The sequence below is a fragment of the Canis aureus genome, chromosome 32 (assembly GCF_053574225.1).
Source record: "Canis aureus isolate CA01 chromosome 32, VMU_Caureus_v.1.0, whole genome shotgun sequence".
NCBI lineage: Eukaryota > Metazoa > Chordata > Mammalia > Carnivora > Canidae > Canis > Canis aureus.
Window position 1 is genome coordinate 33,380,272 of NC_135642.1, and position 23,908 is coordinate 33,404,179.

At 40.0% G+C, this 23,908-nt stretch overlaps 1 protein-coding gene across 3 annotated transcripts in view; it reads left to right on the top strand.

Annotated features, from left to right (window-relative positions):
- SNX1 (sorting nexin 1) overlaps positions 1-23,908 on the top strand; it is a 40,600-nt gene that overhangs the window by 4,706 nt on the left and 11,986 nt on the right. For all 3 annotated transcript variants that reach the window (XM_077881417.1, XM_077881416.1, XM_077881415.1), the window contains exons 2-5: positions 10,622-10,730; positions 17,107-17,234; positions 18,150-18,216; positions 23,854-23,897. In XM_077881417.1, coding sequence (XP_077737543.1) covers positions 10,622-10,730; positions 17,107-17,234; positions 18,150-18,216; positions 23,854-23,897 — 348 coding nt within the window. The remainder of the gene's footprint in view (positions 1-10,621; positions 10,731-17,106; positions 17,235-18,149; positions 18,217-23,853; positions 23,898-23,908) is intronic.

The following is a 23,908-nucleotide window of genomic DNA, read 5'->3' on the forward strand; positions in this document are numbered from 1 at the left end:
CCATTTTTTTGGTCCTCCTAAAACTTAAAATTATGTTAAAAAGACTTTCTTTTTAGCAGTATGCACACATATTTTTGCATCTCATTTGACTTCAGTGGTCTTACTTGCATATTTCTAAAACTGAATAGTAGAGTTGAAGCAAGTTCTTTATTTGCCTTCCCAGGAATTCTTATATGCCCATCTCTTTTTAGCAGTATGCCAGGACCACAATTAGATATGCCCTCTAAATGAAAGAGAACTGCAGATGCTACAAGGAAGGAGGAAAACATAGATAAATGATAATCTCACTTCAGATTTTGGCCAATTCTGGTAACTACTACTTCCAGTAATCTGTCAGACCAATTAGAATTGTTTCTCATTGCTCTTAATCTTGAATTGAAACTGTAGTAATTACAGAAATGGCCAGAAAAAATAAAATAGGGGGGCACCTAGGTAGCACAGTTGGTTAAGTGTCCAACTCTTGATCTCAAGGTTGTAAGTTCAGGCCCCATTTCGGGTTCCATACCTAGCCTGGAGATGACTTAAATTTTTAAAAAAATAAATAAGTAATAAAATAGGGTAAAGAAGAAATAGGAGACTTGAAAAGTCATAGATTGAAAAATTAGTTCTTGATTAATCAAGTCTTATTTACATATCATCACTGGTGTTTAAGACAAAAGAATAGTAAACTTTTATTGGTATTCCGAAGTCATGGATATCAAGTGGCTTCTGATTGACAGTGATCTATAAACTATATAGTTTAACTATATAAACTATAAACAGGGAATTATATAAATGTAAGTTATGTTTAACATTTAGACAGGAAAGGACATGTTATTTTTAGACTACAGCCTACATCCTGATCAATATAACATGTATCCTGAGGAAGAATAAATCAGGGTTTTTTTTTTATTGTGGTATAAAACATGTAAGAAAATTTACCATCATTAACCTTTTTAATTGTACTGTTCAGTAGTGTTAAGTATACTCACATTTTTTTTTAAAGATTTTATTTATTTATTCATAGAAACAGAGAGAAAGGCAGAGACACAGGCAGTGGGAGAAGCAGGCACCACACAGAGAGCCCGACGTGGGACTCGATCCCGGGTCTCCAGGATCACGCCCCGGGCTGCGGGCGGCGCTAAACCGCTGCGCCACCGTGGCTGCCCAGTATACTCACATTTTTATGCAACAGATCTCCAGAACTTTTTCATCTTGCAATTCTGAAACTCAATACCCAATAAATAACAGCCCCCTTTTTTCCCCTCCCCCAAATTCCTGGTTCATTCTGCTTCCTGTTTCTGCGAATTTAACTGCTTTAGATGACCTCATATAAGTGGGATCATGCAGTATTTGTCCTTTTGTATCTGGCACAATGTCCTCAAAGTTCCTCCATGTTCTAGTATTCATCAGAATTTCCTTCCCTTTTAGAGCTGCATAATATTTCATTGTATGTATATACCATATTTTGTTTATCCATTCATTCCTCAGTGGACGTTTGGGTTGCTTCTACCTCTTGGCTCTTATGAATAGTGCTGCCATGAACACAGGTGTGTAAATATCTTTTCAAGACCCTTCTTTCAGTTCTTTTAGATATATACCCAGAAGTGGGATTGCTGGATCATGTTATCGTTCTATTTTTAATTTTTTGAGGAATCTCCCTACTGTTTTTTTGCAATATTTTACAGTCCTAAGACCAGTTTATTTCCTCTGTGTGTTTATAGGATAACTTCTTTTTTTTTTTTTTTTTTTTTATAGGATAACTTCTTTAGATCTATACAGAATTTGGTAATTTTATTGAAAGCCTTCAGGAGATTGATAGTTTAGCTAGCTAATGTTTTAGTTCTGTACTGCAAATGCATGGTGGCTGTTCCCAAAGATACAGCATGTCCTCAGTAAGATTTTTGATAACATCCCTTCTCTATCCTTAATCAGACTTACAAAAGTTTATCTATGTAACTATTTTTAAATTATTTACTGCTTAGTTTTTTTAGTTAATGATATATAGGTATACATGTTCCTTTAGTGTGTGGTATTTTCTATAGGCACTTGTCTCAAGGACTTGTTTTTGGAGCTAATGTCACATCAGGTGGTCTGATCTGATCTTACAAGATTAGTAGTTTGGCACCTGAGTGGCTCGGTCAGTTAAGTGTCTTTGGCTCAGGTCATAATCTCAGGGTCCTAGGATCAAGCCCTGCTTTGTGTTGGGCTCCCTGCTCAGCAGGGAGTCTGCTTTACCTTCTCCCTCAGTTCTCCTCATGTGTGCACTCTCTCTCAAACAAATAAAATCTTAAAAAAAAAAAAAGACCAGTAGTTGAAATTCCACATTTTTCACACAGGTCTGATACATATGTTCTTGAAAAAGCAACTGGTGTTATACTCCAGGATTGATTTTAATGCTCAGTTCAGATTGTAAACAAGTTTGATTTCTAATAAGTGTAGATTTTCTTGAAGTTATATAATCATTAATTTCTCGATCATAGAATTATACTAGCACATAACCTAGCTTTTAAGGTTAGGCGGGAATTGCTAACAAATGTAGTTATAAAGCACTTTTGGAGGTAGAGGCATGAGAGAAGACTTTTAAAGATGATTAATAAGAATTCAGCTTAAAATTTTATTTAATATTAGAGTTTGGGGCTAATGGTCAAAGCAATAAAGGTTGCAGTCAGACTTCTGGTTTCCGTAGGAGTTGCTACTCTTTGCTTATTCAGGTGTTAGGGTAGTTCTGATGACTTGATCATTTGTGATTTGCTTGCTTGGGAGGGAGAGGAAAAAGAACACTCCAGTTTCTCTCTTGGTCCTCAAAGCTTCTCAGCACTCTTGAGTAACTGTTGGCATAAATAAATCATGAGTAGTTGATAGTTACTAGAGCAAGTAGCCAGCCATAAGTATCTCATCTCCAGGAAAAGCCTGTTGCACAACTTTTTTTCTGGCTTCTCTTGCTTAGTCAAATGGACAGCTGGGGCTTCTTTCTGCTTTCAGAGCAGATTTAAACTGGGTTTGCTTTTTCAAAAATAGAAATTAATGAACTAAAAAAAAAAAGAAATTAATGAACTCATTAGAACTCTGATCCTTTTGCAGTTTTCTGGGCCCTTCTAAATTTTATTAGTTTGAAACCATAAAGATTAGGGAAATTACACCAGAGAATTCAGTATATTGTAGCTAAATTTTGGTAAACCATGGTATGCCCTTTAACTTTAAGGTCTCTCATTTTCCCCACCCTTCCAACTTCCTCTTTTCTAGTTTCATTAGGCTTAGAGGGACTAGCTCAGAGGTTCTTTACCTTTTTTGTGTCACAGACTAATCCATTAGCAGTCCAGTGAACCCTATGGATCCATTCTCAAGAATATTTTTATGTGTATGAAATAAGATTACAAAGGAAACCAATTACACAGAAATGCAGTTAAAAAAACATTAAAACAATTTTATGTTTGTAATGTACTTTTTAATGCTTTACATAGTAAGATCTAGGGATAGATATGACTACCATAATTTTTTTTAAAATAGAGATAAGCATCAATGATATTTTGATAACTAACAATTATAATGTCAAATAAAAATATCTTATTTCTATTAGTTATAGTCTCAAGTACTGCTATGACTGTTGTGGTTTGTTGCCTATCTTTGTAATTGAAGAAAATGCTAAATTTCAGTTAGAGATTAGTGAAAATGAAATCTTAATTTTATTACCATCTAAGTTCCTAGACACCCTGAATTCTGTGGCTCATGGTTCCCACGATAAGAACTCCTACTTCAACTTAAGTTGTGAAGGGGGTTAAAATTGGGAAGTCATTTGGGTTAGTTGAATATTTAACCAATTCATAGAGTAAGTTGCACCCTGTTCCCAAATCCAGTGGACACTAAATTCCATTCTCCCAAGCACAGAAGCTTTTAGTCCATCTGTGCCATTTTTGAAACGTGGTATGGGAGAGGAGTCACTATCTGTGGTAAGTAAAATAATTGCCCCTCCCTAAGATGTCCACATCCTAACCCCAGAGGCTGTGAATGTATTAGGTTACAAAGCAAAGGGGGATTAAGATTGAAGATGGAATTAAGGTTGGTAATCAGCTGACTTTAAGGTAGAGAAATTAGCCTGGGTTATCTGAGTGAGCCCAGTGTAATCACAAGGATCCTTTAAAAATGTAAGAGTGTCAGAGAGTGACTGTGGAAGATGAGATCCACAGAAGAAAGGCGCAGAGTGTTGGATGTTGTTGGCTTTGAAGATGGAGGAAGTAGGCCATGAGCTAAGAAATGTGGATCACTTTTCAAAGCAAAGATCAAAGATCAAAGCAACAGATTCTTCCCTGGAACCGCCACAAAGGAACATAACCATGGTGACACCTTGATTTTAGCCCACTGAGACCTATATTAACTTAAACAGAACTATAATAAATTTGCATTGTTAATCTGTTAAATTTGTGATGATTTTGTGTTGCAGTAGCAATAGAAAATGAATACACAATCCCACTTACCTTATTTTTCTGTGGAAGTAAAAGTGGCAAATAAAGCAGTATTTCATGCCAAGGTCTTCCACGGTGATTTTTAAAGACTTTGTGACTGCCCTGTTATCCAGGTATAACTTCTGGGCGTGACTTTTTCCTAATTGTGTTTGCCTTGTTACATTAGTATGATCACACAGTTCTGTAGCTGTCTTGCCATACTAAATTATATTAATTTTTCGCCAGAAGGTTAGTACTCTAGTTCTTCAGAAGTACAGTTTTACCTTAGCTTTTAATTTGGATTCATCCTGTAAATGCAGTTGAGAATTTAACAGTACTACCCTTTTGAGGTCCCTTGAATAATGCAAGGATTCTGCAGAGAGCACAGAGCAATTGAGCAACATAAGGAAGAATCACAGCTCAGTAACTTAAAGGGAAGTTATGCAGAATCACAATAGTACTTTTCAGGACTGAATGGATATGCAGCTATGAGGCGCAGCAAACTCAGGCCTTTCCCTGAGCTAAGAACATTGTGTTAGTGGCCTGGCCTCGAGGTTTGAGGCTGGTAATTGGTGAGGAATACCTGTTTACTCTTTACACAAATACTCTCTCACTGTAGTTCTTTCTAGTGCCTCTCTGAGAGTTAGATTAGGCTGTGCGCCTTGGAATTATAAACAGAAATACTTGAACTTTTAAATAGGCTTATCACTGGAACCACCTGCTAGAATTAATAGCCAAAAGGAGTCAGAAAGGGTAGATATCCTAACCTAGGATTCTGTCACTGAGGAAAGCATGCCTCCTTTATTTCAGAGGAGGGGGCAGGGGAAGGTGGAGGGACAGGGGAAGTAGGCAGGGTGTTGTTTTGCTTTACTAACTATATCACAAATATACTGTTTTCATCATAGAAAATATTTTTATCTGTTGCCTAGAAATTTAGCTCCATTTAAATAGATGGATAGTTTGTGATTTGCGGACAATTCAGAGATTTTAAAAATATGAATTATAAGCAAATGTTATTTTTAGTATTTTGCAATTCAGTGTAATCAGTATGCCTCTTCACTTCTTCCCCCAAAATGAGTCCTCCCTGAAATTTTATTTTTTTAAGATTTTATTTGTTTGTTTGTTTGTTTGTTTATGAGAAAGAGTCAGCAAGCGAGCATGCACATGCATGTGCGCAGGAGCAGGGGGAGGAACAGAGGCAAAGGCAGATGCAGACTCCCTGCCTGCTGAGCAGAGAGCACGAAGCAGGGCTCAATCTTGGGACTCTGAGATCATGATCTGAGCTGAAGACAGATGCTTAACCAACTGAGCCACCCAGGCACCTCTGAAATTTTAACTGTTGATTCAAAATTAGCTTTTTCTTTATTATTTACTTTTTAAAGTAGGCTCCACCCTTAGCATGGAACCCATGGTGGGGCTTGAAATCATAGCCCTAAGACCCAAGGTGAGATCAAGAGTCAGATGCTTAACCAGCAGAGCTGCCCAGATGCCCCAAAATAGCTTTTTTGTCGTTGTTGTTAGTTGTTTATCAATCAAGAGAAACTATTCCGTTACCCAGTATTCGTGTTTCATAGTTAAGGAACACAGGTCAGTGACAAACTTCAGTGGAACTCAGCCCAAAGAAATTCTTTCTATTCCAGAATCACCTTGTACTCTTGAGGATACCAGCCTTCTTCATCTCCTCAAAATCTTTCATGGAATCATAATTCCTGTAGAAGAAGGCATATGCCTTCTTCCTGGTTCAGCTACAGCAAATGTATAGAAAGCTGCAACCCCCATGGATACAGCAAACATTCCAACAATATGAAATTGCAGACGCTTGGCCCAGAAGGCCTCGCATCTGAGGTTTCATCAAAGCACTTGAAGTCCTGGTAGTTATTCTCCTCTATTCTCCTCAACACCAGCCTCAAACCCAACATCCTTCCTAACAGAAATGGACCCAAAATTGGCTTTTTAATATAAATTAATAAGACTGATTAAAAATTAGATTATTAAACTTGGCCCAATCATTTGAAATGTGTTATAATGCCCAGGTATTTATTTTGATGACTCTAGTCTCATGGAAGACTTATTTTCTATTAACAGTTCTGTCTTGGGATGCCTGGGTAGCTCAGTGGTTGAGCGTCTGCCTTTTGCTCAGGTCGTGATCCCAGGGTCCTGGGATCGAGTCTCACCTGGGCTCCCTGTGGGGAGCCTGCTTCTCCCTCTGCCTGTGTCTCTGCCCCTCTCTCTGTGTGTCTCATGAATAAATAAAATCTTAAAAAAAAAAAAAAAAACAGTTCTGTGTGAATGTAGGATACTTTGTCCATTTCTCATACTTAAAAATAGTTCTCAGCTTTTATGGAATCTGATTTTAAGTAAAACTTGAGAATATAGGGATCCCTGGGTGGCGCAGTGGTTTGGCGCCTGCCTTTGGCCCAGGGCGCGATCCTGGAGACCCGGGATCGAATCCCACATCGGGCTCCCGGTGCATGGAGCCTGCTTCTCCCTCTGCCTATGTCTCTGCCTCTCTCTCTGTCTCTCTCTCTCTCTCTCTCTCTCTGACTATCATAAATAAATAAATAAAAAATTAAAAAAATAAAAAAAACTTGAGAATATTATGCCTCAAAGACCAGTTTTGTGTTGGGTACTCCCCAGCCTAAAGAAGTAAGCTTAGCTTGTCCAGTGCAATTATTCAACTGAAAATAAATTTGGTAATGCCCAAAATAAAACAGACATGAAAAGAGATAAAGTAAGGGAGGAGTACTATACAATATGCCTGAGAGAGGGTTATATAAGAAACTTAGGTATACTTATGTAAGAAAAGTGTACATCTGAGTGCTGACTCAGCATAGAAAATGAGCAAAGGACATCTAGACAAGTCACAGGGGCTCAAATGGCCAGTAAACATGCGGAAACAAGACTTTTCACCAGTCAACCTGGCAAAGATTTTTTAAAAGAAAAAAAAAAAGAGAGACTTCGGGGTACCTGGCTTGCTCAGTCAGTAGAGCATGTGATTCTCAATCATAGGGTTGTAAATTCAAGCCCCATATTGGGTGTAGAGATTACTTTAAAATCTTGGAGATGGGCAGCGCAAGTGGCTCAGCGGTTTAGCGCCGCTTTTGGCCCAGGGCCTGATCCTGGAGACCTGGGATCGAGTCCCATCTGGGGCTCCCTGCATGGAGCCTGCTTCTCCCTCTGCCTGTGTCTCTGCCTCTCTCTGTGTGTATCTCTCAAGAATTAATAAATAAATAAAATATAAAATCTTGGAGATAAAAAGACTGTTTAGTGTTGCTGTGGGTGCAACACTCTTAGGCATTAGGAGTGGAATGTATAAATTGATGGTCTTTCTGGAAGTCAGCAGAGGCTCTGAAAAATTTATGTCCAATAATTCTACTTAGGAATCTATCCCAAGAGTGCCTGGGTGGCTGTCAGTTAAGAATCTGCCTTTGGCTCAGGTCATCATCCCAAGGTCCTGGGATTGTGTCCCGCATCAGGCTCTCTGCTGAGCAGGAGGTCAGCTTCTCCCTGTCCCTCTCCCTCCTGCTCGTGTTCATGTTCTCTCAAATAAATAAAATCTTTAAAAAAAATATCCCAAAGAAATATTCAGATGTGGACTTATATATAGGGATGAACATCATAGCATTATTTGTGCTAATAAAAACCTGGGAACTGAAAGTGTGATTTTTGTCCAACTCTTGATGACATGAAAAAAAGATTCAGATGGTGGAGGTGGTGGGGAACAGACTACAAAGCTTATATACATAGCAGATTAATTTTATAAAAGAACTACAGAGGAGAGAAAAGAGGAAGAATAAATATAGTAACCAGTCTATCTTCAGCTTTCTATGAACACAGCCATGAATACTTTGATTTGGGGGATGAAATCCCAGAGTATATCTGAGGTGCAGTTTTTTGTTCTCACAGGTAGTTATTCCCTAGCATACCGAGGGAGCATATGTCTTTGTTTTCATCACAGTTCTAGTCTAGGGAATAATCTAGAAAAGATTAAAACCCAAGACACATTAAGGATATATATGTATATAATTCATGGTTTGGGCTTGAAGAGAGTCTGGTAGAGAAAGAGAGACAGGTGGCTATTCTCTAGTAGTCTTTGGAGTGTCTTGTCCATCTCAGTCTGTCTCTTCTGATTATTATAAGAAAAGGCAAGCTGCTGTTATCTGTAGTCTTTAAACTTCCAAGTTTAGGGACTCCTGGGTAGCTCAGTGATTGAACGTCTGCCTTCTGCTCAGGGTGTGATGCTGGAGTCCTGGGATTGAGTCCCGCATCAGACTCCCTGCATGGAGCCTGCATCTCCTCCCTCTGCCTCTCTCTCATGAATAAATAAATAAAATCTTAAAAAATAAATAAACTTCCAAGTTTAGATGATGAATCAGAAATGGAAAGCTGGCTGTATTCATCTCTGTATCACAAGAATGGGTTCTTCCAGCGGTTTTTTTCTTTTTAATGGCTAAATTCTAACGTGTGCTTTTCCTGTTGCTTTAGTCTCCGTGGGCTACTCTTAAATTACATTTAATTATATATATGATATATACAATATGTTATTATATAATTTTATTATATAATATATACTTTTATATAACATACTTTTATATATTATAATATTACATTTAATTTCCATATAGTTATAATAAAATATAAATATATTATGAAATAATTGTATTAGAAAATACAAATTTTTTATATATATATCTTTATGTATTTTTTTTAATGGCTAAATTCTAATGTGTGCCTTTCCTGTTGCTTTAGTCTCCCTGGTGGGCTACTAGTAAATTACATATAATTATATATATAATATATATATATATATATATATATTGCTATGATTACTATGATTTTATTATATAATACAATTTCATTTAATTATATATATAAAATCATATTTTAGAATTATATTTCATTTTATATATATATATATCTTCTTATGTCTTGAGTTTTAATCTCTCCTAGATCTCCATTTAGAAATGACTGGTATCAGTGAGAATGAATTAAATCAAACCGCTTTTGGTGAGGTCCCCATACTGTCCAAGAGCACAAGAGTAAAGAAATGTGTATGTAGGAAGGTAGTTGGCAACGTATGAGGCAAAAGGGAGCTGTGGATTTTGCCTTATTATTTATTTGTTGTCTTTTTCTCTGCAGTAATTTTGTTGTTGTTGTTGAAGATTGGGTAGGAATTTCTTTCCCTTAGGTTGGCCCCAGTACTGGGATGAAGCTGTTTGCATGGCAAATTCAGAATACCTAATATATCATTTGTCATTTTACTTTGTTAGGTTGGGTCAGAAAAGGCCTGTTTCTAAGGAACAAACTCCCTCAGATTTGTTAAGGAAATGTTTCATAAAAGATTCCTTAAGTCAGGTCTTTTAACTGATTTGGCCTTGGGGTCTGATTTCAAAAACCCTGCAATACCACACCATGGCTTTTGAAGCCAGATTCCCAGCATTCTGTTCATGTTCTGCACAATCCAGCTTTGTTCACTCTGGTACCGGTCTGGGCCCCACCCAACCCTTGTTTGTGAGTGATCACTGAGCTTTTTGATAAAAGCCATCAACTGACTTTATTTTTACCATGTGCCCACTAGGCGAAGCATGACTGGTTTTTATTTTGCTAGCCTGGCATGGGTGTGGTTGAAAATTGTGTCTGGGAAGTTAGGGATAGAAATATAACTTATATTTATGAAGAGCATTAGATAGAAATTGTTATACCTTCCTTTGCCTGTCAGGGGGTCAGTAATACCTACACAGCTGGGTTTCTATGAACAGTTTAGCCAAGGCCACACAGTAAGCCAGGATCAGAGCTTGAATTCTGCACTCCAGTGTGGTGTCCTAGTCACTGGAATGTGCCCCTTCAGCATGTGAAAGAATAAAGGTCATCAAGTGAGAAGGAGAAATGCATATGGACAGGTTCTTTTGAAAATTATCTGTGTGTACACATGTCAATATCATGTGCTTTGGGGTTAGGGCATTTCATCAAGGTTATGGTGTTAGAAATTAACTCCGAAATGTGTGAGTTTATTTTAGCTCTGTGATTACTTGTGCAGCACTTACATCACTAATGTTGATTTGCTGCTTATTGAACTGGCTGAATCGTGAGCCTGTCTTCCACTAAACACCTATGGATGCAACTGAGGGATGCATTAAAAGTCAGTTTCTAGGTTTGTTTTTAATAGTACTGTTTTATTCAGAATATCTCTTCGTTTTCAGAGTAAGCCCCAGTCTCCAAAGAGAATTGCTTCCCTTCCTATCAACAATGGCTCCAAAGAAAATGGGATCCACGAGGAACAAGACCAAGAGCCCCAGGATCTCTTTGCAGGCAAGTATGGACTCAAAACATACTAGGAGTCTTCTCAGTCTCTGAGTTAAACACACAAGATGTATACTGGAAACATAACTCAGGACTCCTGCGTGGCTCAGTGGTTAAGCGCCTCCCTTCGGCCCAGGGTGTGATCCTGGAGTCCTGGGATCGAGTCCCACATCGGGTTCCCTGCATGGAGCCTACTTCTCCCTCTGCCTGTGTCTCTGCCTCTCTCTGTGTCTCTCATGAATAAATAAATAAAATCTTAAAAAAAAAAAAAACAGGAAACACAACTCTATGTAAGGATATGCTTGTGGAGGATTCCAAATCATGTAGAATGTAGCCCCTGCTGTCAAGATTCTGACAAGTTTAGGGAGTAAAACCTAAACATACAGATAGTTAGGCTACTACTAAGCAATGTAATTGTGGCAGGAAGAATGCTATAAATACTAAGTGTCTGATCTTCGTTTGAGATCAGACTAAAGTAGTATTTTTAGACTTATGACCAAGATACATAGTAAGAATTACATTTTGTGTCATAATCCAAAATGTATACGTACTTATAAAGCTGACATAAAAATTTTATTAGGTGACTTGCCTTTGCTACTTTCAGTAAAATCTGAAATATCCTGTTGTTTCTCCTTTCTTTTTTTTTTTTTATTTTATTTATTTATTCATGAGAGACAGAGAGAAAGAGAGAGAGAGAGAGATAGAGAGAGAGAGAGAAGCAGAGACACAGGCAGAGACACAGGCAGAGGGAGAAGCAGGCTCCATGCAGGAAGCCCGACATAGGACTCGATCCCGGGTCTCCAGGATCACGCCCTGGGCCAAAAGTGGCGCTAAACCACTGAGCCACCCGGGCTGCCCTCTCCTTTCTTTTTTTAATGCTATTTGCAACCCATTGAATTGATTTCACAGTTTACCAATGAGCCGCATCCTGCAATTTGAAAAACACTAATATGGAATAAGGTTTCTTTTTTTTTTTTTTTTTTTTTTTTTGGAATAAGGTTTCTTAACCTTGGCACGATTAACATTTTGGGCCCAATAATTTTTTGTTGAGAGAGGCTCCGTGTTCCCAACAGAGGGTGATTCCTCTCCCCCCGACCCCTGGAAGACACTTGGCAATGGTGAGAGATATTTTTGGTTGTCCCATCTGAGAGGGCTATTGGCATCTGGTGGATAGAGGCTATAAATGCTGCTAAACACCCTACAGTGGACAAGACAGCCCGCCCAAAAAAGAATTATCTGGCTAGGGACTGACGCCTGGGTGGCTCAGTGGTTGAGCATCTGCCTTAGGCTCAGGGCGTGATCCTGAGTCTGGGGATCGAGTCCCACATCAGGCTCCTTGCAAGGAGCCTGCTTCTCCCTCTGCCTGTGTCTCTGCCTCTTTCTCTGTGTCTCTCACAAATAAAATCTTAAAAAAAAAAAAAAAAAGAATTACCCCGCTCAAAATGTCAGTAGTGCCCATACTGAGTAATTGATCTAGAATATCCTTGGAAGACTTCCTGGAAGAACGATTTATGTAGGAGAAAAGGAAAAGGATACAAATGGTTGGGCAGAGAATATAAAAGTACATTTGAAGGCCAGTAAAATAAACTTGGTGGGCCAGAGCAGGGAGTTCGTAGAAAAGCCATGGAAGATAAGGCTTTAAATGTAGTTTAGGAGGATTTTAGACATCAGTAATAATTAGTTTGAATTTTATCCTACTGTCAGTTAAGAGCCATTGGCAGTTTTGAATAAAAAAAACTGATTTTTTTTTTGTTGTTGTTTTGTTTTTTTTAAGATTTTATTTATTTATTCATGAGAGACAAAGAGAGAGAGAGGCAGAGACACAGGCAGAGGGAGATGCAGGCTCCATGCACGGAGCCCAACGTGGGACTCGATCCCAGGTCTCCAGGATCAGGCCCTGGGCTGAAGGCAGTGCTAAACCGCTGCGCCATCCATGCTGCCCAAGAAAGTGATATGGATAATGTTTTAAGAAGACTGATCTAGGGATCCCTGGGCGGCGCAGCGGTTTGGCGCCTGCCTTTGGCCCAGGGCGCGATCCTGGAGACCCGGGATCGAATCCCACATCAGGCTCCCAGTACATGGAGCCTGCTTCTCCCTCTGCCTGTGTCTCTGCCTCTCTCTCTCTCACTGTGTGCTTATCATAAATAAAATAATAAAATAAAATAAAAAAAAAGAAGACTGATCTAGTGGGATTATATAAAATATTGCAGTAGAGAAAAACTGGATACTTCAGAAAGCAATCACAAATTTGTTCAAGAATGAAATGGCAGGGCAGCCTGGGTGGCTCAGCGGTTTAGCACCGCCTTCAGCCTAGGGTATGATCCTGGAGACCTGGGATCAAGTCCCACGTCGGGCTTCCTGCATGGAGCCTGCTTCTCCCTCTGCCTGTGTCTGTCTGTTCCTCTCTCTCTGTGTCTCTCATGAATAGATAAAGTCTTTTAAAAAAAAAAAAAGAATGAAATGGGAAAGACCAAAAATGAGATGATGTAAGTGGGAAGGGAAAAGTGAAAACTTTTCAAGAGAAAAATCAGCAAAATTTGGTGTTTATGTTTAGATATAATGGACGTCCAAAATTGAGGGTTGAAAACAGAGTCAGGGGCGCCCCCGGTGGCACAGCAGTTTAGCGCTGCCTGCAGCCAAGGGCGTGATCCTAGAGACCCAGGATCGAGTCCCAAGTCGGGCTCTCTGTATGGTGCCTGCTTCTCCCTCTGCCTGTGTCTCTGCCTCTCTCTCTCTGTCTCTGTGAATAAATAAAAAATATATTTTTAAAAAATATTTTAAAAAAAAAGAAAATAGAGTCAAAGGTTTTAAGTACAAGGGTTAAGAAGAAAATGGTACCATTGTGAGAACTACTTTCTAAAAGAAGAAACTGGGGGCACCTGGGTGGCTCAGTTGGTTGACTATCTGACTCTTGATCTCAGCTAAGGTCTTGATCTCAGAGTCCTGAGTACCATGCTGGGGGTGAGGTGTCAGGGGGCCTACTTAATAAATAAAGGGGTGCCTGGGAGGCTCAGTTGGTTAAGCATCTGCCTTTGACTCAGGTCATGATCTCCAGGTCCTGGGATTGAGCCACATATAGGGCTCCCTCCTCAGCGGGGTGTCTGCTTCTCCCTCTGCCTCAGCCCCTCCCCACCTTATGCTTGCATACTCTCTCTTAAATAAATAAATAAATAAAATCTTTAAAAGGGGGGTGGCCACTTGGGTGGCTAGTGGTTGAGTGTCTGCCTTTGGCTCAGGTTGTGATCCCGGGGTCCTGGGATTGAGTCCCACATCACGTTCCCCACAGGGAGCCTGCTTCTCCCTCTGCCTATGTCTGTGCCTCTCTCTCTGTCGCTCATGAATAAATAAATAAAATCATCAAAAAAAAATATTTGGGGGAGGGGGGCACCTGGGTGGCTCAGTTAAGCAACTGGCTCTTGATTTCGGCTTAGGTCATTCCTGGGTTTGTGAGATCCAGCCTGGCCTTGGCCTCCGCACTCTTTTTTTCTTTTTTTTTTAAGATTTTATTTATTTATTTATTTATTCATTCATTCATTCATTCATTCATGAGAGACAAAGAGAGAGAGAGAGAGAGAAGCAGAGACACAGGCAGAGGGAGAAGCAGGCTCCATGCAGGGAGCCTGATGTGGGACTCAATCCCTGGACTCCAGGATCACACCCTGAACCAAAGGCAGATGCTCAACCGCTGAGCCACCCAGGCATCCCGGCCTCCGCATTCTACACCAAGTCTGCCTGTCCCTCCCCTTCTGCTCCTCTCCCCACTTGTGCCTACAATCTCCCTCTCTCTCTCTCTCTCTCTCTCTCTCTGTTTCTCTCTGTCTCTCTCTCAGAGAAATAAAATCTTTTTTTTTTTTTTTTAAGATTTTGTTTTTATTTATTCATGAGAGACACAGAGAGAGGCAGAGACACAGGCAGAGGGAGAAGCAGGCTTCATGCAGGGAGCCTGATGTGGGACTTGATCCCGGGTCTCCAGGATTAGGCCTTGGGCCAAAGGCAGTGCTAAACTGCTAAGCCACCTGGGCTGCCCAATAAAATCTTGTAAAAAAAGGGAGATTCTTTCTCACTTTCCCTCTGTCTGTCCCCTCTGCTCCCCCATGTGTGCTTCCTCTCTCTCTCTCTCAAAATACTAAATCTTAAAAAGGAATACCTAAGATAAGACATTTAGTTTAGGACTTGAGTAGCTTCTCAGAATTTTTAGATATTGATTGTGGTAATTTAAATGTTCTAGTTTTATTTGCCACATAATTAGTTCCATGATGGAGCCCAAAGGCTTTTCTATCACTCTTTTCAAGTTTTGGCATCTTTGTCCCATGAATGTCAGTAGAAAATGCACAGTTCTTCAAAGGACTTTCAGTAGCACTTAATAAGCCAAAGATTTTAAATGAGAAGTACCTCCTGTTTCATTTCCAAACTCATTTATTAACTTATTATTTACTTGGGACCTGCATGGTCTGAATATCTTCAACATCTTTCTGCTGGTTACTTGCTCCAAAGAATACTACCATCCTGAGGTATTTATTATGTGTACTTTGTTTTGTTTTGTACTCCCATACCATGGTCAGATTATATTACCATCTCTCTTCTTTTCCTGATAAGAGACCAAGTTCCAAGAGTGTGGCAATCATGTTTGTACATGATTCACATTTAATGATTAGAACATTCATCTAGGACTTAGTCATGCCTTATAGTCCCCCATCTTGTTTCATTTTAGTTCCAAATGAAAGTCTAGAAAAGAAAAGAAATAGGGGCACCTGGGTGGCTTAGTTGGTTAAGCATCTGACTTCGGCTCAGGTCATGATTTTGGGGTCCTGAGATTGAGCCCCACATCTGGCTCCCTGCTCAGTGGGGAGTCTGCTTGTTCCTCTCCTTCCTCCTCTGTCCCTCCCCCCATCATCTCTCTGTCTCTCTCTCAAGTAAATAAATAAGATCTTTTAAAAAATAAGAAAGAGGGGATCCCTGGGCGGCGCAGCGGTTTAGCGCCTGCCTTTGGCCCAGGGCGCGATCCTGGAGACCCGGGATCGAATCCCACATCAGGCTCCCGGTGCATGGAGCCTGCTTCTCCCTCTGCCTGTGTCTCTGCCTCTCTCTCTCTCTCTGTGACTATCATAAATAAATTAAAAAAAATAAAATAAAATAAAATAAAATAATAAAAATAAAAAATAAGAAAGAGAAATAGCTTCTTTGAATTCCCTAGAACTAAAATTGCATACCTACTGATTAGGCCAAACTCAAATAGATACTATGTTTTTCTTTACTAAAGAAGAAAAAAATCTTTGGTTTTAGGTTTTGAATTTCTAATGCTATTGCTCTAAGTTGAAAGTGTGTCCTTTTTATTAGTCAAAAAACATTTGTCTAAAAATGGTGCCTTCTGCTCTTCTAAAGTCCATCTCTAGAACACTTAGAGAATGAGTTGTTTTGCTCAACTGAGATGTTCTCAGATAGACAAAGGTGGCTTTTAAGCACCATTTTTCACAACTATTCTTATTAGAAGGATTTTCAGATATTACATCTTTTTATCCCCCTTGGACAAAATGTATCAAACATAAGTTTGCAAGATGATCTAAAAACTGTTATTGTAAAGAGTTATTAAACTGCTAAAACAACATTGCCATTCTCAGGTGTAGCAAATAGTACCTTTTCCCAAGTGTTACTGTCTTAGTATATTGGGTCTATTTTTTCTAGCTTACCAGTTTTCCTTTCTTTGATGTCATTTTTTGCTGTCAATACACCCACATTTAGCTGAACTTACTCCTCTTTTCCAAAGTTATAGCAGGAATAAGTAGAGTTTATATAAGATTTTATTTTTTTTTTATTTTTTATTTTTTTTAATTTTTATTTATTTATGATAGTCACAGAGAGAGAGAGGTGCAGAGACACAGGCAGAGGGAGAAGCAGGCTCCATGCACCGGGAGCCCGACGTGGGATTCGATCCCGGGTCTCCAGGATCGCGCCCTGGGCCAAAGGCAGGCGCCAAACCGCTGCGCCACCCAGGGATCCCGAGTTTATATAAGATTTTAAAGGAATATTCCTCAGAGTAAAATAAGTTGGTACGCTGACTTTGTAGTCTTTTGCTTAATATCTGGTTCTTGCCTAAATCTTAGGGAGGAGAGGGTAGCCAAGTAGCTATAGAAAGTGGGAGAGATTCTTCCATCAGGCCTGTGCTAGAGTACTTCCCTTGCTGTCTTCCCCTTTTATCCACGTAAATTCTTACTTTTTCTTGTTCTGTTTACCTGGACCAGATTTCACAACTCTTGTTCTCAGTTTGAAAATGTGTAAGTATTGAGAGTGGTTGCTATTGTTTGTGTCTCTTAGCTTATAGAACTGAAATTTAGCCATCAAAAACCCATTATTGATCTTCATTATAGAATATCAACTTTTGTTTTAGATGCCACAGTGGAGCTCTCTCTGGACAGCTCACAAAATAATCAGAAGAAGGTGCCAGCCAAAACGCTCATTTCTCTTCCTCCACAGGAAGCCACAAATTCTTCTAAGCCCCAGCCAAGCTATGAAGAGGTGAGAATTTGTGCTCTTGGTCTTGTTTCTTTTGGATTTTTAGGACTGTGCTGCCAGTCTGAAGTTCAGTTGAATATGAACCTTGAGAAAATATTTATGATTCTTGAAGAATGAAGAAGGCCTTTTTCATTAATGGACAGCGAGAATCCCATGAAGAACTCTTTCTTGGGGCACCTGGGTGGCTCGGTCAGTTAAGTACCTGCCTTCAACTTGGGTCGCAATCCCGGGGTCCGGTGATAGAGCCTTGCATTGGGCTCCCTGCTCAGTGGGGAACCTGCTTCTCCTGCTCCCTCTGCTGTTCCCCCAGCTTGTGTTCTCTGATTCTCTCTCTCTCAAATAAATCTTAAAACAAAACCGAACACCTCTTGGGTAGAATATCACCCAAAGGATGGCACGGAGGCTTTCGATGAACACTAATGATAATTAGTGTTTGAAGCTTCCATATTCAAGAGTATAGGCTTTCCTTATTGCCTCCGTAGCCCAACAGAGGCAAATCTTACAAAATCTAGTAATTATGCATTATGATCAAAATAACATTGTTGTTTTTTTAAAGATTTTATTTATTTATTCATGAGAGAGAGAGAGGCAGAGGGAGAAGCAGGCTCCTAGCAGGGAGCCTGATGTGGGACTCGATCCCGGGTCTCCAGGGTCACGCCCTGGGCTGAAGGTGGCGATAAACCACTGAGCCACCTGGGCTGCCCCAAAATAAGGTTTTAAGAGAATAGATGTAACAGACTTATAAGCAGACTTCAAAGTGTGAAAGTTGATTCCTTGGGATTTGGGAAATGGACAGAACTAAACTGATGTATAGAAGGTTATAGCTTGATGATGTTATTTTGATACATAATAATTGCAGGGTAAAATTCATAGCCTTTTTGGTGTATTAATTTTCATGGTTTGTCTTCTGTTTAAAAGCTAGAGGAAGAAGAACAGGAAGACCAATTTGATTTGACAGTTGGTATAACTGATCCTGAAAAGATAGGTAAGTATACTTGGGACTCCTTCTGATATTAGGATGTGGCCAAGGAGAGCATAGCTAGCTAATTTCTACACAGTTACCTCTAGAGCGAATTAGCTAACATGAAGTGTTTCATCATTATCTTTCCTGTAAGATTATACCCCTTGCTATGCTTCTAAGGCCAGAAATAGCAGTTACCTAGTACTTTATTAGGCTTTTCTTTGCTTTTGGGGAAAAAAAATCAGAGACATTAAATACCACTAGAATCCCCTTTTTTTTTTTTATAAATTTTTTTAAATTTTTATTTATTTATGATAGTCACACACAGAGAGAGAGAGAGAGAGAGAGAGAGACAGGCAGAGACACAGGCAGAGGGAGAGAGAAGCAGGCTCCATGCACCGGGAGCCCGATGTGGGATTCGATCCCGGGTCTCCAGGATCACACCCTGGGCCAAAGACAGGCGCTAAACCGCTGCGCCACCCAGGGATCCCCTAGAATCCCTTTTAAAAGTTTTTTATTTCTTTTTAGAGAGAGCACACATGAGCAGGGAGGAGGTGACAGGGCAGTGGGAGAGGGAGAGGGAATCTTAAGCAGGCTCCACACCCAGCACCGAGCCCAACACGGGGCTCAGTCTCACTGAGATCATGACCTGAGCTGAAGTCAAGAGTCCGTCTCGGGAATCCTGGGTGGCTCAGCGGTTGGGTGCCTGCCTTTGGCTCAGGTCTTGATCCCGGGATTAGGGATCGAGTCCAGCATTAGGCTCCCTCTGCCTGTGTTCTCTGCCTCTCTCTCTCTCTCTGTGTCTCTCATGAGTAAATAAATAAATCTTTAAAAAAAAAAAAAAAAAGAAAAGTCCATTTCTTAACTGACTGACCCAACCAGGGGCCCCCCAAATTTTATTTTTAAGTAATCTCTACACCTAATGTGGTGCTTACAACCTACAACTCTGAGATCAAGAGTCACATGTTCCACTGACTGAGCCAGCCAGGCACCTCAGAATCTTTTCTCAAGAACCCAAATGTTAAAAAAAAAAAAAAAAAAAAAGGGACCCAAATGTTGCTTTCTCCCACAGAATTGATGAGACCATTTTACTCTTTTTTTTGAAGTCATACATTCCATTTAAGTATCCTAAAAGAGGAGCATCACATTAATGTGATATAATCCAATCACATTTGAATTCCATGTGAGCCTGGGTGGCTCAGCGGTTTAGTGCCTGCCTTCGGCCCAGGGCATGATCCTGGAGTCCTGGGATAGAGTCCCATATTGCTTCTCCCTCTGCCTTTGTCTCTGCCTCTCTCTCTCTCTGTCTCTCTCTCTCTCTCTGTCTCTCATGAATAAATAAATCTTTAAAAAAAAGAAAAAAGATAAGTATCCTAAAAGACATGTACTGAATTGTTTTTCCTCCAAGAAGTTTGGAATTCTTGTTATTTATCATGCACTCTTGATAGCCTAAAGAAGTATGTAAATCTGGGATCCCTGGGTGGCGCAGCGGTTTGGCGCGCCTGCCTTTGGCCCGGGGCGCGATTCTGGAGACCCGGGATCGAATCCCACATCGGGCTCCCGGTGCATGGAGCCTTGCTTCTCCCTCTGCCTGTGTCTCTGCCTCTCTCTCTCTCTCTGTGACTATCATAAATACATAAAAAAAAAAAAAAGAAGTATGTAAATCTGCATCTCTCTTTGATCGATAAAAACTAAAGGACTTAGGTTGAATTTTGGTCATATTTGGGGAACGTTAGATTTTCAGAAAGCACAGTGCTTAACTTTAGCTAGAACTTAGATTTACTGGATAGCCTTCCCATGTTCTAGGGTTGTAAAAGCTATTAATGAGTAGAGAGCAACAGGCCTCAACTTTCCTTGTTCTGTACTTACTCCCTGAGAGAAGAGACTTTACAAAGCTTTTCCTCCTAAACAGGGATGATGTTTATATGGTTAAGAGGAAAATGTAATTTCCAACCCCATATAAAGTGTAATTAGACTTTATGCCAAAATGGTTTGTCGTTGAACTGTTGAGTTTGACTTTTCCTAGACTGTTGCCCTGGTAGGATGTTTATGAGTATCTTATACAGTTTCCTCATCCAATAATAGAGGAAACTGAGGACCAGTAGGTGAAATGCAGCTTTCTTTTCAGGTCTCAGTGTGGTCCATGGTAGAGCCTGGACCAGTACTTTGGATTACATGTGCAGGATTATTTTTTGCCTCTAATATTTTAAGTATTCCATATAAGCAGATTGATTTTATTTATTTATTCATGAGAGACACAGAGAGAGAGAGAGAGAGAGGCAGAGACACAGGCAGAGGGAGAAGCAGGCTCCTAGCAGGGAGCCCGATGTGGGACTTGATCCCGGGTCTCCAGGATCAGGCCCTGGGCTGAATGCGGCGCTAAACCACTGAGCCACCAGGGCTGCCCAAGCACATTGATTTTTAAGCTAGTTATTATCTGCTTTAAATCCTTGGTAGAGTAAGAAAAATTGTAAGTCAATAATATTAATTGTTTTAATATTTAAAAATCATTATATTTAAAAAAATTAATAAAAGTCATGATGCTTAATAAACCAGGAGAGGGAGAAAGTATATTAGTTTCCTAGGACTTCTATAACAAAATACTAGTAACAGGGTGGGTTAAAACAACAGGAATATATTTGCTCAGAATTCTGAGGGCCAGAATTCTGAAATCATGGTGTCAGCAAGGCCATCCTCCCTCTGAAGGCATTAGGGAAGGTTGTTCCATGCCTCCTGGCTTCTGGGAGCCTCAGGTATTCCTTGGCCTATAGATGTATCACCCCAGTCTGTGCCTTCACTGTCACATGGCATTCTCCCTAAGTTTCTTCACGTTGTCTTCTCTCTTTATGTGTCTCTCTGTGTCCACATTTTTCTTTATAAGGACACCAATCAAATTGAATTAGGGCCCACACCCTCTGACCTCATTTTCACTTTACTTCTATAAAGACCCTGTTTCCAAATAGTTTCTGAGATACTGGGGCATTAAGTCAGTCTTTCTTTCTTTCTTTCTTTCTTTCTTTCTTTCTTTCTTTCTTTTTCTTTTTCTTTTTCTTTTCCTTTCTCTTTTCTTTTCTTTTCTTTTCTTTTTCTTTTATTCATGAGACACACAGAGAGAGAGAGGCAGAGACATAGGCAGAGGGAGAATCAGGCTCCATGCAGGAAGCCTGACATGGGACTCGATCCCAATGCCCTGAGCCAAAGGCAGATGCTCAACCGCTGAGCCACCCAGGCATCCCCACATTAGGACTTTCAACATATCTTTTTAAGAGGACAGAATTCTACCCATGACAGTAATTTAAACATCCCGTGGATCAGATTTATTTAAACACATATTACCTTGGTGAATAGCTTTCATTCTCTGGTGCTACCGTCTAGATTCTTAGTCATGTTGATGCCAAAAAAACAGCTATTTAAAGCATATTCATATTCAAGACCTGATCTTGGGGCACCTGGCTGGCTCAGTCAGTAGTGCATGCAACTCTTGATCTCCGAGTCATGTTCATTCCTACACATATCTAAATAAGAAACCAGGGTTCCTGGATGACTCAGATGGTAGAGCATGCACCTGTTGATCTTGGGGGTCATAAGTTAGAACCCCACATTGGGTGTAGAGATTACTTAAAACCTTAAAAAAATTAATTAATTGGGACACCTGATGCTGCAGTTGGTTAAGCAGGCAGCTCTTGGTTTGGGCTCAGGTGGTGATCTCAAGATTGTGAGATCAAGCCCTGCGCCAACACAGAGTTTGCTTCAGATTCTCTCTCCCTCTGCCCACCATATGTGCACATGTGCACACACGCTTGCACGCACTCTCTCCCTCTCTAAAATAAGTAAATAAATCCTTTTAAAAATAAATTAAAAATAAATAAATAAATAAATAAATAAATAAATAAATAAATAAATAAAATGCCGCTTCTACCGCTTTTTAGACTCTTGGTAATTTATATATGTCATCTTCAACTTACTTTTTTTTTTTTTTTTTTTTTTTTTTTTTTATTTATGATAGTCACAGAGAGAGGGAGAGAAAGAGAGACAGGCAGAGGGAGAAGCAGGCTCCATGCACCGGGAGCCCGATGTGGGATTCGATCCCGGGTCTCCAGGATCGCGCCCTGGGCCAAAGGCAGGCGCCAAACCGCTGCGCCACCCAGGGATCCCGCATCTTCAACTTTCTGAAATTATTTAGGAAATAAGCATAAATTTAAAACTGCTATATTATTAGCCCATTTCCATATTTTATGAACTCTGTATATACATGCAGGTATGTTTTTTCTAACTCATAAGCTCAGTAAAAGCAGGTAATATGCTGGCAAACTGAAGATCCTGCTTTGCTGTCATGTTTTATGTATGTTTGCACTTAGGCTTTCCTTAATTGTAGGCACTAAATTATGGGATTGACCTTTGGAAATTTGACTATGCCTTGTGAATGAAATTTTGAATACTTTTTCTATGAAGTAAATTTAGATTTTTTTTCCTTTTAACAGTGATAAATATTCTTAGCAGTGTTAAGCAATGTAGTATAAGTGGTTTAGAAGAGAACTAACAGTGGTAATTGATATGCAGTAATTTCTAAGCTTTAGCTTATGATTTCTCTTTCATACACACCCTTTTGGTAGGATTAGAGAGGTAGGAAACACAAGCTCTCTATTCCCATATAATTTCCAACTTCTCTGTGTACTTTTTAAAAAAGCAGGCATTCCTAGCCATGTCATTGAAACCAAGTTGCAGTATGTAACCCTGTTGATCCGATACTTCACCACATTCCCCTATGCCCTCTCTCTCTCAGGACCAGTTCAGGAGCTTAAGCAGCTAGTAATGGTTGACCTAGGTTTTCCTGTTTGGTGTAGGGAAAGAATTGAGGGGTTGGGAAGAAGGGAACAAAACCAACCCAAAACACCAGATTCTAGTACTAGAGCTTTGTTTGAGTCCAGTGTGTCTTTTCACTGCTCAGGGAGTCAATGGTGCCTTTATGTCCCTAAGTGGTCTAGGTCAAGACACTACCACGGAGAAAAACAATTGCTTGAATCCCAAATTATTTAACAGTCAAAGACTTTTTCAGAAAAATAATTCCTCCAGGAAAGAGATTTGTGTGACATCAGGCAGCCGGAGCGTCTTCCTGCCAGGCCCTTTGCTTGGGTGAACATGCTAGATGAGAGAGGTTAGTGTCCCCCAGCACCAATGGAGGGATCCGTGACAGTATTTCTGAAAGAGCAAACCGAGCCCAGAGCTAGCTTAGGGTAGAACTGCTTGTTTCCTTTTACATCAGTTGCTTCCTTCTCCTCCTCCTGCTTTATACAGCAAGAGAATTGTTTGGTTTTAGACAGATGTGTATAACCAGCCCAAATATTGGCATGGCAACAACCGATGGATTGTGAGTATCCAGTGCTGCTTTGTGGAGGGTATGAATGGAGCCTACCCTTGGAACAGGGGGATGACTCTCTTGTCTAATTCATCCTGGGGCCCTGCCAGCATCTGTGGGGGCATAATATGTAACACAGAGACCCTAAGGCAAGATTATAGGATAGTATATAAAGCTTGGAGATGAAAGAAGTATCCCTTCTTATGTAGGACTTCTGTGGTTTACGATTCCTGGTGAAATGTGAGCAAGATCAGCACTGCTTTGGTTTATAAAATAATCCTCTTGTGCTCTGTTGTTCTCCACAGGAGATGGTATGAATGCTTATGTAGCCTACAAAGTTACAACACAGGTGAGTCCAAG